The sequence below is a fragment of the Rattus norvegicus genome, chromosome 7 (genome assembly GCF_021556685.1).
Source record: "Rattus norvegicus strain SHRSP/BbbUtx chromosome 7, alternate assembly SHRSP_T2T, whole genome shotgun sequence".
NCBI lineage: Eukaryota > Metazoa > Chordata > Mammalia > Rodentia > Muridae > Rattus > Rattus norvegicus.
Genome location: NC_141540.1, coordinates 35163846 through 35179320, shown reverse-complemented (window position 1 = coordinate 35179320; position 15475 = coordinate 35163846). Strand labels below are relative to the sequence as shown.

The following is a 15475-nucleotide window of genomic DNA, read 5'->3' as shown; positions in this document are numbered from 1 at the left end:
CTGAAGGGAAAAGTATCGACTCACGACCCCCAAGGCCAAGTTCTCAGACCAAGTTCTTAGCACAGAGGAGATTGATCTGCCTTGTCTCAGCTTTTCCACTAGGTCAGTAAGATGATGTAGAAGTTTTCTGAACTCTGGGGACCTCGCATGTCAATCAGCTGACTCCACCTTTCTCTGGTGGCTGAATCAAGTAAGGCCACTCATGAAGCCGCTGCAGCTCCAGGAGACAGCTGGGTGCCCCTACTGGAGGTGAGCAGCATGGGATGGTTTAGCCTTATGTCTCCCTCTCCTCCTTCCCCTCCTTCCCTGCGCCTTGAAAGTTCAGGGCCCAGACAGCTTTTATAAACACAGGTCTCTGGGGGGCGGGGGGGCGGGGCTTGGAGAAGAAAGGGAAAACTGTTTTTGACAGTGGGTAGCTGTGACATATTGCTACGGATCTCTGAGGTACACACTGAAGACAGTGTGCTCAGTCCGGAGTGAGCAATGTATGGAGCAGGAGACAGGAAAAAGGTGTGAATTCCCAGTAAGAAGAGTGACCTGAGAGGAAGCCAGAAAAACTCAGTCAAGTCCTGTGGGTACAGGGAAACAGGTCTGTACGCTGGACAGCAACTAGGCAACAGGCCTGACCCCATACACAAGTTCTGCTTTGTCTGAGAACTTCTGTGGGAAACGGCTCTGCTCCTGGGGCCAATTGCTGTAAATATGTGTGAGGCCAATGTGGGGAGCCTGATGGTGGGTGGGCTGGCAGGGGCTGGGTGGGTCTGGCTGGGTCTAGCTGGGTCTGGCTGAAGAGGTGCTGCTGGCCTGTGTTGTTGGTCATTGTTTCTGTTCAGACGATGCTTATAACCACCATGCTGTGTTTCCTAGGAAAGGTTGCTAACTCATTGAATGGCCAGTAGACAAAGAGAGCTTAGAGATGCAATGTCAGCAAAGAGGCTTTTATTCCAGTACAGATTTCTGAACGTAGGCGTTACATTCTAGCTCACCGGAAACTAGACTACTCCCCAAATCTTCAATTCATTTTAGAAGTAGGAGTAACATTTACTTGGAGTCCAAGTGCAAATGTTGACTGATTTTCGAGACTGTGGTCATATGCCCTTTATGCTTAAACGTCTATTCCGTCTCATCCAAACATCAGATAGGCTGGCAACATTCCCAAGCAGTCCGACTTGAGAAAAACCACTTCCATGACTTATTAATAAGCCCAGCAGAGTTTTCATAGGGTCCATTCACTCAGATTTATTACAGAGCACGGTTTAATAAGAAAAAAATTAAATGGATCGATTGAATTCAAGTCCTTCTGTAAAGGGGGCCGTTTAAGTTCTCCTTTGATTAATGTTCGCATTTAAGGGCTTGTCACTCTCAACCGCTGGTTACTGCATTTATCAAATATCAGGCCTTCGCTTTAAACAAAACCAGCTATAAATCCCACCTGCCATGCCTGAGCTGGCTTTTCTGCATCAGGCATATCCCTTTCACTACCTGCCTTGCTCTGGCCATGGGTGAAGAACGGAGAGGGAAGGTTACCCCTGCCTTTCCGAGGCTCACCACAACTGTCCGTTGTACCCCTGGTCTGGAGGGGGCTAACCCTGCCACATGGCCTTCTTTGTCCTTATTGCCCCTTCAGGTTGCTGCGAGCACGAGAAGACTATCTCATCTCACCACCACGCTAGTCTTGTATCTTTAAAAAATTTCTCCTAACTGGAGTGTGCTACGTACTTCATGCTGGAATCATCATGGATACAAACACTCAGCGGGATGAACAGAGAAAATAGAGACAAAGAAACAAACTGGCCCAGTGGAAACATCAGAGTGGAAAACCCCTGCCTGAGCTATCCCAGGCCCCGGGCCCCATTTCAGCCCGGCTTTCATAAGTTTAGCTTTTTTGGGTTCAACGTCCCAGGCCTCTGAGTGACAGGCAGAGAGCACCCTCAGACTGCTTTGGGTTTTCAAGGGTGGCAGTTATGGATTGGGCCATGGGTGATGGAGGTTGAGGGACCTGAGGCATGGTGGTCACCGGCCACAGAATCAGCCCAGCTCTGACGAGCCCATCACCCACTTTATAGCGGGTGCACACGTTTTAGGAAAAAAGATGAAAGGACTCGAGGATGTATAAGCAATGTGCAGGGGGCTGCTTCCCATGCAAGCTGTATGTTATGCCACATACGCAGTCTGGGGTGTGTGTGTGTGTGTGTGTGTGTGTGTGTGTGTGTTTGTGTGTCTGTCTGTCTGTCTGTCTGTCTGTGTTCCCCTCTGTTTAGAAATGTCTGTCTTGCCAATTTCCCCCTTATACACCACTTTTAAAGAGACAATGCAAAGACCTGGTGGCTTATGGCTGAGATTCAAGCTTCGGAAGACAGTATTCCTTTTTCAGACTGCGTGAACTTGGAAATGAGCAAGCCTTTTCTTTTCCCCCCTCACTGATGTCGCCAATTGAAAAACAAGTCTCTATCTGTGAAGAGGGCTGGGCCTTTGGTCCTGCTCCTCAGTGGAAGAGAGGAGGTGCTCACAACACGATGCCAGGCACCAGCCACTGTACAACTTCTGTTTTATTTTGTGTGCTTTTTTTTAATATAGGATATAAATAATGACAAAAATTACAAAATTTATATCTGGAAGCCCAAGCTTGTTTACACATATGCTTGTGTCCCAGCAAAGCTGTTGGCTGCTTTGCTCCTCCTATACAAGTTCCTTTTGGTAACCATATTTTAACGTTATTCTCTTCTCTGTTTACTACATACATATCAACAGGGAATAGGCAAAATATATACAAGGAACTATTCAGTTCAAGTAATTTAATATTGTATTAAAATTCTTCAATACTGAACTAAAACCATATACATTTGTCAGTTGAAATGAAATTTAGTTTGTCTTTAAAACTCACCACCTGATGAATGTGATAATCTCAGGTTTAAAATGATATTGGTTAATAAAAAAAAAACATTAAGACAAGTTCACAATTTATCAATATCGCTATAATGAACTTCAAAATGATTCACAATATGATTGGTTAGAACAATATACATTAAAATGTTATTTTTCTATAATGATATTGATACTGTTTATATAATTTGTTTCTACAGAAATATACATTATGGTATCATACAAATACTCCACAGAGACATTAAAAAAATTAAAATACCTTAAAGAAACGTAAGTAAATTTATTTAATCAAATAGTAAGCAAACATCTTTTTTTAAATCTGTTTCAAGAAAAGTTTTTATTACTTTGGAATTTCTTCTTTTTTGTGTTATTTATTTTTTTTTCTAGAAAAGAATTTTGCAATAGAATTTTATTAACACCGTTCTCAAACAAGGTTTCCTTGACAGAAATCTTGACAGCAGGAGCCCTAGCTTTTATTTTCGTTAAACATGTTCATTAAAACACCTCAAAGGCTAAAACAAAACAAAACAAAACGAAAAAAACCCAAAGCAACCCCCCCAAAAAAACCACTTATGCAGGCTATGGGTGAGTCAGCACTTCGGGTCACCCCTGAGCCTAGCCTTTTCTTCCGCTCTGGAGGCAAGGACAACAGGGTTTCACCACAACTAAGCCAGGTCCTCAGGGCAAGTAGCTGTAGGAATGTAGTCATTTGAAACGAAACCAGAAACATCCCGCACAACAAAACCTAGTTTTCATATGAATGCATTAATGAAACATTCTTTTAATAAAAATATTTAATACAAGACACATTTTTTCTGTGCATAATAAATTCCTCTGTTTTAAATCACTTTTTAAATTTTTGAATCATTCAATAAAGGTTTCCTTTATCTGACATAGTTGATTACATATAAAATCCACAAATATAGAAATCGGGTGGGGTGGGGGCAGAATTTCCTGGTGAGGGTTGCTTTGTCTTTTTGCATGAAATTGTACTCAGTAATACAATGATTTTACAGATGCTTTTGGGGGGGTTGGAGGGGTGTGTAGTACTGTTCTGACTTTCCCTTCGAAATGGCTGACAGTGAAAACTTAACCCAAGATGTTTAGACTTTTAGGCAGTACTGGAGACCCTCCCTCTCCCCACCCTTCACTTTTAAAAAGGTATTCTCCCCCCAACTAAAGCAAAGCAAATACGGGGCAGTTGAGCAGTACCTCGAAGGAGGCGGTGGTAGCGGAGTTGGGGCGCCCCGCGCAGCCCCCCTCGCGCCTCTAAGGGGCGTCAAAGTCTCGCTGGCAGAAGGCTCCCTAGGGATGGCCGTCGCCCTTCCGCCCGTGACGAGGCCACGCGAGCTGGAGCGGTCTTCCTCCCGGGGTGGGTGGACACGGAGGCGCGAAGGAAAGCCTGCTGCGGGGACTGCTTGGCGAGCAAGGCACCGCGAGGACGGGGCGGCGGGTATCAGAAAATCGTGGTTTCATACTTGGTATTAATGCCCCTCTTGGCTTCTTGCCCCGGCTCCACAATCCACGGCAGATTGGCCAGAGTCTTTTGCTCAGAAGGGTCGATCTGCTTTAAAACAGAAAGGCTGATGCCCGTTATCCGGCAGCTGGGCGGCGGCGCGGCCGCGTGGGCGCCGCTGGAACCCCACCTCGGGCCCCGCTCGCCCAGCCGCGCTGCGGGGCGGCCCGGGCGGCGTCCGCGCTTTCGCACCTGCACTGCACAGCGACTCTGCAGGGGCCTGCAAGGGTGACGCGAGTGAGACCCGGCCCCGCCCCCGGGGCGCAGAGGCAGGGGAGCAGCGGTGGTTCCCACCCTCCCAGTCCCCCATATCGGGGTCCGAAAGAACCCTACATCCTCATGAGGGCGCTGTAGAGCCGCACCCACTGGCCTGCTGCCTTTCTGAGCTCCAGCCTAGTTGCCCTGGAGAGGGCCCTGGGGCATCCACCCCTGAAAGAGGCCTCTGCCCTCTCCCAGTTGCCTCCTAGCCAGTGTGGTCCAGTCTTGGTTCCTCTCCTACAAGCTGTACTTGCTACACCCTTTACAAAATGACACCTTAACTTTTTTTTTTTTTTTTTTTTTGGCTCTTTTTTTCGGAGCTGGGGACCGAACCCAGGGCCTTGCGCTTCCTAGGTAAGCACTCTAACCACTGAGCTAAATCCCCAGCCCCGACACCTTAACTTTTTAGCCTCCCCCTTCTGATCTCTTTCTGACGCAGACACATACCGCCTGTCCACTCCCTCTTCCACAATGGATGCCCTTAAAGGTGGGGTTTTGTTAACTTTATTGCTATTTTCTCCAAACCTGGGAAAGGTCTTGGCAGCCCAACGCACAGCAGGCATACAATAATCATATAGTCAATAAGTGCTGTTCGGACGAGTTGCTCGGCCTGGATAAGAAAGGAACTGGGGTGGACAGAAAGCAGGCACAGATCTCAGGGGGAGCGGAAGTGGCAGAGAGGGATGTACCCCAGACAGAGGAAGTGAAGACCTTGGCAGACTCTGTCCTGGGTTCAGATGTCCTTGAGTTTTATTTACATAAAGCCAAGCACGTCATTCCCGGGGCGGGTAGCTAAGGTCTGAGCTCTGTCAGACTTCGGTTAAGCTCTTTTCCCAATGGTTTGCTCATCCTTTGGACATCATCTACTTGGCTCTGTAAATTGGGCCAAGGAATTTCTGGAAGGCTTGCTCAGTCCCCTCTACCAGGAGACTTTTTAACCTGCTGGAGGCTGCAGGGCCTGAGCCTATCGGGCTGCCTTCTGCCGCGGTTTCCACCGTGTCTCCCTAGAACAAGGGAAGGGCCTTTAGGAGCACTGTGTGTTTCCTAATAGTAAACAACCAGAGCTGAGGATGTGAGAATTCTGCAGCCTGGTGAGGGCCTGGATCCTGAGCCAGGTAAAACTGTGTACTCTTCTGTTTTCCAGAGAGGGCGTCTAGATGAATATTCTATGAGCCCTTATGGCAGCAAACCCTTTGGACTCCTCTGGAAGTTGTCTATGTGGACAGCAGTGAAGCCGGAAGGAGGTGCGTGCAGTGAACAGACTTCTCCAGCCCACAGGAGAAGGAATGGAGTCGTGTAAGTGGCAATTCCCACAAACACGCTGTGCATTCCTGGACACTCAGAAGTCTAATAATCATACTCAAGGATATGTTCGTTAAGTCCACCCTTACCACCTCATGTCTTTAACCACAGGTTTGGGGTAAGTGCTGCTGTGGGCCTGGCCCTGGGGTGACAGCATGCCAGTGTACCTCGTGGAGCAGGTATTTTTTGTGCAGGAAGAGAGGCAGAAATAAGCAGTAAGTAGAAAGCTCAGTCAACACTAAGTAGAACGAAGAGAGGCTACAATGTGACCAAGCATCTACCCTGGTTAGGAAAAGCTTCATGCAGCTAAAACCTGAATGATACCATGCCGTGGTGCAGAATTCGGAGGTCAGAGGAGGTGGAAGAGAGCAATCACAGGTGGCATAAAGAATCCAGTAGGGGGTTGGGGATTTAGCTCAGTGATAGAGCGCTTGCCTAACAAGCGCAAGGCCCTGGGTTCAGTCCCCAGCTCCGAAAAAAAGAAAAGAAAAAAAAGAAAAGAAAAGAAAAGAAAGAATCCAGTAGGACTGAGCAGTATATACTCAAGGAACGGGAGGGTCTGGGTATCACCGAGTATGATGGGGGAGTAGGGTCTGGTATTTTATTTTTAGGGTGCCAGGTTTTGCTGTGGGGAGAAATGGGGTCACTGGGTGTGTACTGGACCTGGATTAGGGGGGTGATGGAGGAAGTAGAGAGGAGTGGGCAGACTGGAAGTGTGTTCGAGGGGAGCAAAGATTGGTCTCTGCTCATGGGCCGGATATGGAGGTGTGGGTACAACAGCAATCAAGGTGACTTGGGGACTTTGGCGACAAGCAGCACGGTGAAGTGTTGTGTCATTTACTTGGCTGGGGACAGGGGTAGAGAGGCAAGGTTCTGCACTGGCTAACCCTGAAGGTGGAGATGCTTAAAAACAAATTGGACCGACATTTCTAGGGTTCTGGGGGTGTGTCAAGGTCTGGGGGGAGTAGAGAGCAGGGAGCGTGGGCTGGGGAGGTGCTGAGGCAGGAGGGTCAGGGATAGGAGTGTGACCTGGGATCTGAGAGGTGCAGCAGCCGCTGGTAGTGACCAATCAGCAGAGGCCTTCTGGGGTGCAGGAGGACAATGGTCAGGGACTTGAAGAGGTCAGAGGTTGAGAGGTCGTCCCATGGGTGCTGAAGTTACCAAGAGCAGAGACAGGAGAGGGGCCCCAAAGGTGTAATCCAGAGATTGCCACATCATCCCAAAGGAAGGAACCTCTCTTTGGAGGTTAAAAATGTCTATTTCCTCATGACACGGAGGTTGAGAGCTGCTGGGAGGAGGAGAATGTAGCAGATGGGAAGATGGCGGGGTGAGGGGGGGCAACGCATTCTGGGGGCCTGCCCGGTGCCAATCCCAGAGATTCTAGGATGCAGGATGGTAGCTGGAACAGAGAGCGGATGGGAGCTGGCTGGGAGCCTTCCAGCTCTGGGGTGGTGCTACTACCAGAGGCGGTGCTTTGAAGTCATACCAGCCTGTTGGGACAGGATGTCTGCGGATCCTGTGGGAGGGAGGGAAGGGAGGAAGTTCCTGGAGGGAGGCAGATGACAAGGAGGAGGGGTATCACCTTCTAACAGTTACTAGGCTGCGGAGAGCTTCAGCCGTCCAGAGGGAAGGCAAGCGCCCGGTGGGGCGTGGCCCAGGCATCTCGATGGTGACGCCACGGCCTCCTGAAAGACCCAGAAACTGTGGTATCGAGCTTTAGCCAGGAGGGTGCTAGGATATCGTCACCTTGAGCTTACGAACATCTCTCTGGAGGGCAGAGGCTCTGTCCCGCGGTTGGGTGGCAGGCGAGGCCTCAGAGAAGGCTGCCCCCAGACTTTCCTAAGCCTTCTGGTGAGCTGGGGCAAAACCAGAAGCAGCGGCTAGTGTTCTGCTCTCGCAAGGCTGCTGCTGCAGGCGGCAGAGAAAAAAATGTGGTTTTCTCTGCTACCTTTGGGTTCTGGGGAGAGGATTCTTTGAGCCTGCAGGAGTCATGGTCACATGCCAGCAGGAGACCACGGGGAAAGGACAGGGGAGGGCAGGCTGGATTCTAAAGGCCTCCCTCACCGCACCGGGTCCTGTTCGCAACCCCCTTCCCTCTGGTTGCAGGCTTAGAGATATCTCTGTCTTGTACTTACCACTGACTTGCGAATGCTAACTCGGGGCTTTGGGATGGGTTTCGAGGGCTTGTTCTCAAAGCTCTCCGGAAGCGTGGAGGAATGGCCCCCTTTTCTTGCTTGTAGAGCTAGCTGGTAAGCGACCTCAAATGCCTGCCCCAGCGTTAGGATGATTTCATAGGCTAAATTCTGCAAGGGCAAACAAACAAACAACAATAAAAGCATTCACTGTATAGGCACATAAAGGGTCAGAGTGAATGGATGGCTGAGGAACAGCGCGGACCTTGAACTACCCCACTGGCAGCTGCTGCAGTGACTCACGGGAAATCTGTTAGAACGGGTCACTCTGGATGTTAGCCTCTGAGGTAGCATCCTTGTGTGGACCCAGGCTGCCAGACTACCCCCATTCATTCCCTATAAGCAGAGTCCTCAAGTAACCCACCAGCCCCCCGGGGGGCTCCTCCAGGTGCAGCTCTCTTGTGGGTGGCTTCTGTGTTCATGAGACTTGGATGGGGAAAGGGGGTCGTGGCGGCCCTGTCCCTGTGTGTGGAGCACCCCGGTGGAGCCTGCGAAAGATGATCCCACACGCTCCATGGGCAGTGTTCCTGAGAACTTTGGGTCTTTTTACCTCAAACATCTGTGATTCAGTGAATATATCTGAAACACAATCAGAGTCTAATTTAGGCGGGGGAGGGGGAGGGAGGAGAGGGGCGAGCATTAGTCATGCTGGCGTGGAGTCTCACAGTTGCAGCGGTGAACATGCAAACATTGTTCAAACAGAGCTAATTATCTGTCTATTTCTTGAGGGTTTTGCACTCCCCAAGGGTTCACGCTCTATATTTTATCATCAAATCACCAAGAGACGAGAGTTTGTCAGGCCAGGATACCATACCAAACCTCTCCCCGGATATATATCCTTTGCACAGACCGGTTCTTCCCTGGGTTGTTCCTGCCTTTCTTCACATACTTATTTTTGACTTCTGCTTTCTCTCCCACATGCAGCTTCTTCTTATTTTCTCCCACAGGGACAACATGACATTAGCCCGCTCAAAGGCGGGATCTGAGCTGCAACATCCATATGTCAGAAGGCATCATAGAAGTGGGTGCCTACCGGTCTACCCAGCGAGCCCGGGCATTGAACCTGTGGCCTTCATGCATGCTTAGCAAATGCTTTGTGTCGAACCACACTCTCAGCCTGAGGATGTTCTCAGTGCTGCTGCACAGGCTAAGGACAGCCACTGTCTGTCTCAAGGTTTTCATTCTGCGACCGTCCCTGCAGTGTCTATGGTGTTTTTCAGATTTGCAGGTAGCACTCTGCTTCTGTGGAAAGTACACTCTGCCTTCCTGTTCTTATTACTTCTCCACAGCCCTTCCCAGCATGCTTTGAGAAGCGTTAGGGACTCTTGTTGTCCTCAGCACTCAGTGAGGATGGACGACATGAGGTGGCTTTCCAAGGCCATGGGAAGAGTCTCACCAGGTCTGGACCAACCAGACTTTAGATCAAAGCCCCATCAAGTGCTCTGGTCTTGGACCCAAGTGGGGCAATGCCTATAATCTTGGGAGCTGGTGGGACAGAGGGTGAGTCGATCTCTATGTTCCTATCAGCTGGACATTTGATCCTGTCATCCTGTCCCTTGTACAGCTAGGCCAAGTACTTCCCGTGGTGAACACGAAGCCATGTTTGCCTCCACAGATGAGTCAGACAAGTAAATTAGCAACACACTAACCGATGATGGTGGAGGAGGACTGGGAGGCAGTTCTGACCATCACTGCACACTGAGCCCTTTCCTCTGCCTACACTGCCTGCACTGTGCAGTCTTTGGCAGCTTTGCCTCAGGGTGGTGGTGGGGGGCAGGGGCAGGGCGGGGCTGAGGTGGGAGGGGCGGGGGAGGGGGGCAGGGGCAGGGGCAGGGCGGGGCTGGGGTGGGAGGGGTTGGGGAGGGGGCAGGGGCAGGGCGGGGCTAGGGTGGGAGGGGCGGGGGAGGGGGGCAGGGGCAGGGCGGGGCTAGGGTGGGAGGGGCGGGGCTGGGAGGTGCGGGGGGAGGGGGGCAGGGGCAGGGCGGGGCTAGGGTGGGAGGGGCGGGGCTGGGGTGGGAGGGGCGGGGGAGGGGGCAGGGACAGGGCGGGGCTAGGGTGGGAGGGGCGGGGCTGGGGTGGGAGGTGCGGGGGAGGGGGCAGGACGGAGGTGGGGGCGGGGCTGGGGTGGGAGGGGCGGGGCTGGGGGGCAGGGGCAGGGCGGGGCTAGGAGGTGGGTGGGAGGGGGCAGGACGGAGGTGGGGGCGGGGTGTGTGGAAGTCCGACGGGGCTTCTGACTTCGCAGATGTCAGGATGGTTCCGTTCTTTCTGTGAGGGTGCTGTGAGCAGATGTTTGTCTTCTGAGTCTGGTGAGAAGCTAACAGGCAGCCTCCGCACGCAGGAGCAGTGAGCTTAGGGTGCGGATTCCTTCACCGCTACCCTCAGGCAGTTTCCTGAGAGTGAGAGCTGAGTGAGACCACGGGTGCCTTCACATGGAACTCAAAGCTGCTCCTTTGAGTGGCTGAGGCTTTCAAATGGTCACTCTGGGTTACTATGGGAAACCAAAAGCTTTCGTGCCATGCAAGGTTAGATGTTTGGTCCCTTCTTTTTAAATGAGTGACTGGTGTTAGGAGAGTCTCCAAGGAAGAAAGGGAGACCAGATCACCTAGTCCCTAACTGGCTTTGAACTTGTGGCAGTCGTCCTGCCTCAGCCTTCCCAAAGCTGGGATGACAGGTGTCTTGCCTGCCTGCCTGTCTGTCTCTCCTTCCTTCCCTCTCTCCCTTCCCTCTCTCTCCCTTCCTTCCTCCCCCCTCTCCCTTCCTTCCTTCTTGCTTTCTACCTCCTTTTGTCCTCTCTTCTTCTCCCTCCCTCCCTCCCTCCCTCCCTCCCTCCCTCCCTCCCTTCCTTCCTTCCTTCCTTTTTTCTCCAGGGATGGAACAGGTCCCTGAGCAGGCAGACGCTCCTACCATGGAGCCATACCCTCCCCCTGACATATTCTCATGTGTTTGTTGCCGGATCATTCCGCCTGCCTCAGCTGCGTCATCCCCACTAGGCACAATGGAAGGAGAATGGTTTTCCCAAGGGCTGGACACTATAAGGCCAACATAGAAAGCCATATTGTAGCAGGACTTAATTAGACATTAAGCATAGTCATTATATTAATATGCTAATTACCATGAGTAATGTGAAGGCAATTTTACTGTTGTACGGATGGGAGGAGTCTCACAGCCTCTGCGTGGCCCTCTTGTAGCATTGCTCCAGGAGTCAGGGCTGTGTAAAGTCTGACAGCTCTGAGGCCATTGTGATTGGATGCTGAGAGAGTCGGGGGGGGGGGGCGGGGGTGCTGCCTGCTAAGGACCGAGGCTGCACCAGTCCAGCCACGGCACATTTCCCAGCCTAGCCCTTACATGTAGGACTTATGGCGCCAATTGGCACCAAGTACATGGAGGAACCTCAAGGCCTAGGCAGACCAAGACTGGTCATTCACAACCATCCAAGCCGGCCCAAACGGAGACCCCAGATATGGTGGAGCAAAGAGCAGAACCTCAGAAGTATGGACTCAGCACCATGAGGGTAATGAAACAAATGTTGCTTTTACGCCCTTATCTTGATTGGTGCTTATTACGCAATCTTTAGCTCATCACCATAAACAGCAAAGCAAGGCTGGCTGAGCCCTCCCTCCCTGGCTTAGGCAGTGTGTGAAGCGGAGCTCCCAGTCTCTGAGCTGTGGTGGACAGTGGCTATCAATCAAGCATTTGAAGTCTGGGGTCCTGCCCTGTCAAAGGTCACAGTTATTCCTTCCCACCTTTGCCACCTGTGGGCATAAACTGGAATTCTTTTAGGTTTGTGTTTGTTGAACTCTCAAATGCTATGTGGTTGTGACCTAGGCTTCTCCTGTGTCTTTGTGGCGTCTTTGTGGCTTATGAGAAGACAGTCACCTGGGGCTGAGGTCGTAGCTCAGTGGTAGAATGCTTAGCTAGCGCATACAAGGCTGTAGGTTCAATCTCCAGTTTACCTGCCCGCCGTAAATCTCTAGGGACGAATGGTCAGTGGCTTTGAGTGTTTTCTACATGGCACAGTTCAGTGAAGGACAGTAACATGCATGTGCGTTGTATGTTTGGTGTGGTCATAGGGGTAATTACTGGAAGGCTCTTATTCTGACCCTCAGCTTTCTCATATATAGCTATCTATCTTACTGGATCATTTAGAGACTCACCGACAACATTGAACCCAATGGCCGACATGTATTACCATGTGCCACATGCCCTGAAAAGTGCTCTAGATGTGCTATATCATTTAGGATAAAGGCGGGGAGTCCCAATTCAGTGGGGGGATAAAAATGGGGTGCTTATGAAAAAAATCACACCTTTCCTTCTTTTTTTCCTCTTTCCTAAGGACTCCTATATGTGGATGAGAAATGTAAGGGACCAACATATCTCAAGTGTGAAGTCTAATGGCACCCGGTAGATGGGAACATATTTCTCTTTTGCAAACTGGGGTGTGTGTGTGTGTGTGTGTGTGTGTGTGTGTGTGTGTGTGTGTGTGTGTGTACAGGCCGCTGGTGTTAACTGTGGGTTCTTCCAGGCAGCCAGGACTGCAGTTTAGCATCATCAGGATCCTAATGGAACTTGTCCTGGTCATGCCCCTGCTCCCTGGCCTGTGTCTAACCTATAGTGTCCATAAAATGCTCATCCAATGATGGAGGGGCCAAAGGTCCCACCAAGCTGCTTCTGGGCAACAAAGGAGGATCACAGAGGAACAAAGAAATGTACCCCGTTGTCCTGCAGCCCGGTCCTGAGGCTGACTTGGCACATCCTTCCTTTTGACTGTAGGAAAACTGTATTATAGACTGTAGGCAATCTGCACCCCTCCCCCAAAGTCCTGGTACCCAGGGAATGGAACATGTAAGTTAAGTGCTCCCTAGGAAGTCTCTGCTGAGCTTGAAAATCTGCTAGGCTCAAGGGTTCTGTGACATTGCGTCTAAGAGTGTTCATGATGATCTATAAAGATTTCATGAACATCTCATACAGCACACAGTACCAGGCAGTGGAATACTGGGTAGCCATTTAAGATGAAAACGAGGGGCGGGGGAGGGGCTGGAGAGATGGCTCAGCGGTTAAGAGCACTGGCTGCTCTTCCAGAGGTCCTGAGTTCAATTCCCAACAACCACATGGTGGCTCACAACCATCTGTAATGGGATCTGGTAGGCAGGCGTACATGCAGATAGGATACTCATATACATAAAATAATAGATAAATCTTTTTTAAAAAATGATGCAAAAATGGGTCACTGAAAACAACTGGTTAGGAGGCTGTGTAAAAGCTGGGCCTGCTGGTGCCCACCTGTAATCCTGAGTGCTCAGGAAACAGAGGCATGAAGTTCCCAAGTTCTAGGACAGCCTGGGCTATACAGTGGGATCATGTCTTAAAGAGTATGTAGAAACATATGCATAGGAAACATGCATATCTTGAAACATTAATACTAGTGATCATGACTGTTGAGCTTGTGGAAGGTTTCTCTCTCTCTCCCTCTCCCCCTCCTTCTCTCTCTCCCCCTTTCCCTCCTCCCTTCCTCCTTCTCTTCCTCCCCCTTTCTCCTTCCCTTCCTCCCTCTCTCCCTCTCTCCTTCCCCCTTCCCCCTTTCCCTTCTTCCCTCTCTCCCTCTCTCCTTTCCCCTTTCCTTCCTCCCTCTCTCCCTCTCTCTCTCCCCTTCTCCCCTCTTCCCCCTCCCTTCCTCCCTCTCTTCCTTCCTCCCTCTCTCTCTCCCCCTTTCCCCTTCCCCTCTCCCTCTGCGAATGCCAAGGATCACATTTAGCTCCTTGCCCTGCTAGGCAGCTGTTCTACCACTGAGCTACACCCCCACAGTGGATTACTTTTTTAAAACTTCCTTTTGTGTTCTGAACTTCATTTAAATGATGATGAATAATTTTTTTGATTGTAACATTTTTCTATTCTGATTCTCAAACTCATCCTATTCATTCCTCGTGCTTCCCCTTGGGGCTCTAGGCCTCCTGTTCCTTCTTTGGCTGAGAACCCCAGGGATGATTTTCCAGCACGATCCAGGGCTTGCATGCAGGTGCTCGTCTGGCTCGCCTCCGTGGATCAGCGGGCTGGCCGTCTATCTGGTCATGAATCTGGCTTAGACTCTTCGGTTTTCACATGGGATTTCAATCCTAACGTCCGCTCGGTTGACTTTTACAATATCCAGCACTTACTGTTACCTGAAGCCTCCCAAGACTCTTCTCCAAGTACAGAAGAGAGAGTCAAATCATCTTTGGTCTAACTCCTGTAAAGCCTCACTGAGAATGTCGCTCTGTGGACGCTCCGTGCATCCACTCTCAAGCGTTGTGCGGGGTTGGAGCATAGCACCAACTCTGCATTTCCTCCATCTCAGCAAAGCATCTTCTGCTTCCCCCTCATTACCGTCTAGATCTAAATCTAAACCTATGTCTAAATCTTCTAAGCTACTGCCCCAGGCCCGAATAGTGTCCCAGAGACAAGGCTAGCAGTTTTCAACCTGTGGGCTTTGACCCCTTTGGGAATCCCATAGTAGATATCCTGCATATCCTATATTTATATCATGATTTATAGCAGCAGTAGAATTACAGTTGCGAACTATCAACAAGATAATTTTATGGTGGGGGGAGGGAGGTCACCACAACATGCGTAGCTGTGTTGAAGAGTCACAGCATTGGGAAGGTTGAGGGCCACTGCTCTGGACTGTGGACTCTGTAACCCTCACAGTGTGTTACAGAGGCCAAATTATCGCCACCTTTCCATCTATGAGGGACTCAGGATCAGCAACAGTGATAAGATTGGACAAGTTCACATGGCTCTACCGGGTGGGGGGCACCATCACATTCAAGTCAAGAATGATTTCACACTTATTCCTCCCCACCCCCAAGATACCATGTTGTGGAGTATCACTATATAGATGCTCATGGAGAATGGGTGCGCAATACCACTTCATGGGTACCAGGGCTTTCTGACTCAAGCCTCACCGAGGATTTGCTTTTTGTGGTGAAGGTGTATATTTTCCTTTTAGAGAAATCCTGCCACTCACCTTGACCTCTAGACGTTCAGAGGCCTATTTGATAACCATGCAGAGCTCTGTGCTGTCAACAGGTATTAGGACTTAGATATTCTAGAACTCTGGCCTGGACTCCAGTCTGTATTTCCCCTAGTTTACATTTATGTGTCCCCATACATTCATGCCTGTTGCATCTATTAATGGGGGCATCCCGAATCTTGTCTAGAATGCAGCGAGGCAGTGTGAGCGTACACTCATTCACTTCAACGCTTATCGAAGGGGTCGCTTTGCCTAGCCTGTTCCTGAGAAGAATGTGTTGGATAGGGCATCCACGCCATTAGGTGAGTGTGACAAGAA

General features: G+C 50.4%; 1 protein-coding gene across 16 annotated transcripts in view; it reads right to left on the bottom strand.

Moving 5' to 3' along the window:
- Nucleotides 1-922: 922 nt before the first annotated feature.
- Anks1b (ankyrin repeat and sterile alpha motif domain containing 1B) overlaps nt 923-15475 on the bottom strand; it is a 1165946-nt gene continuing 1151393 nt past the window's right edge. For 8 of the 16 annotated variants that reach the window (XM_087557132.1, XM_087557139.1, XM_087557141.1 and 5 more), the window contains 2 exons: nt 8095-8262; nt 923-4450 (listed from right to left, as the gene is read on the bottom strand). In XM_087557132.1, the coding sequence (XP_087413258.1) occupies nt 4340-4450; nt 8095-8262 (279 nt within the window). In that variant the 3' untranslated portion in view covers nt 923-4339. Of the gene's footprint in view, nt 4467-8094; nt 8263-15475 lie in introns of all 16 variants that reach the window. The other 8 variants (XM_087557137.1, XM_087557138.1, XM_087557140.1 and 5 more) reach the window with 3 other exon arrangements.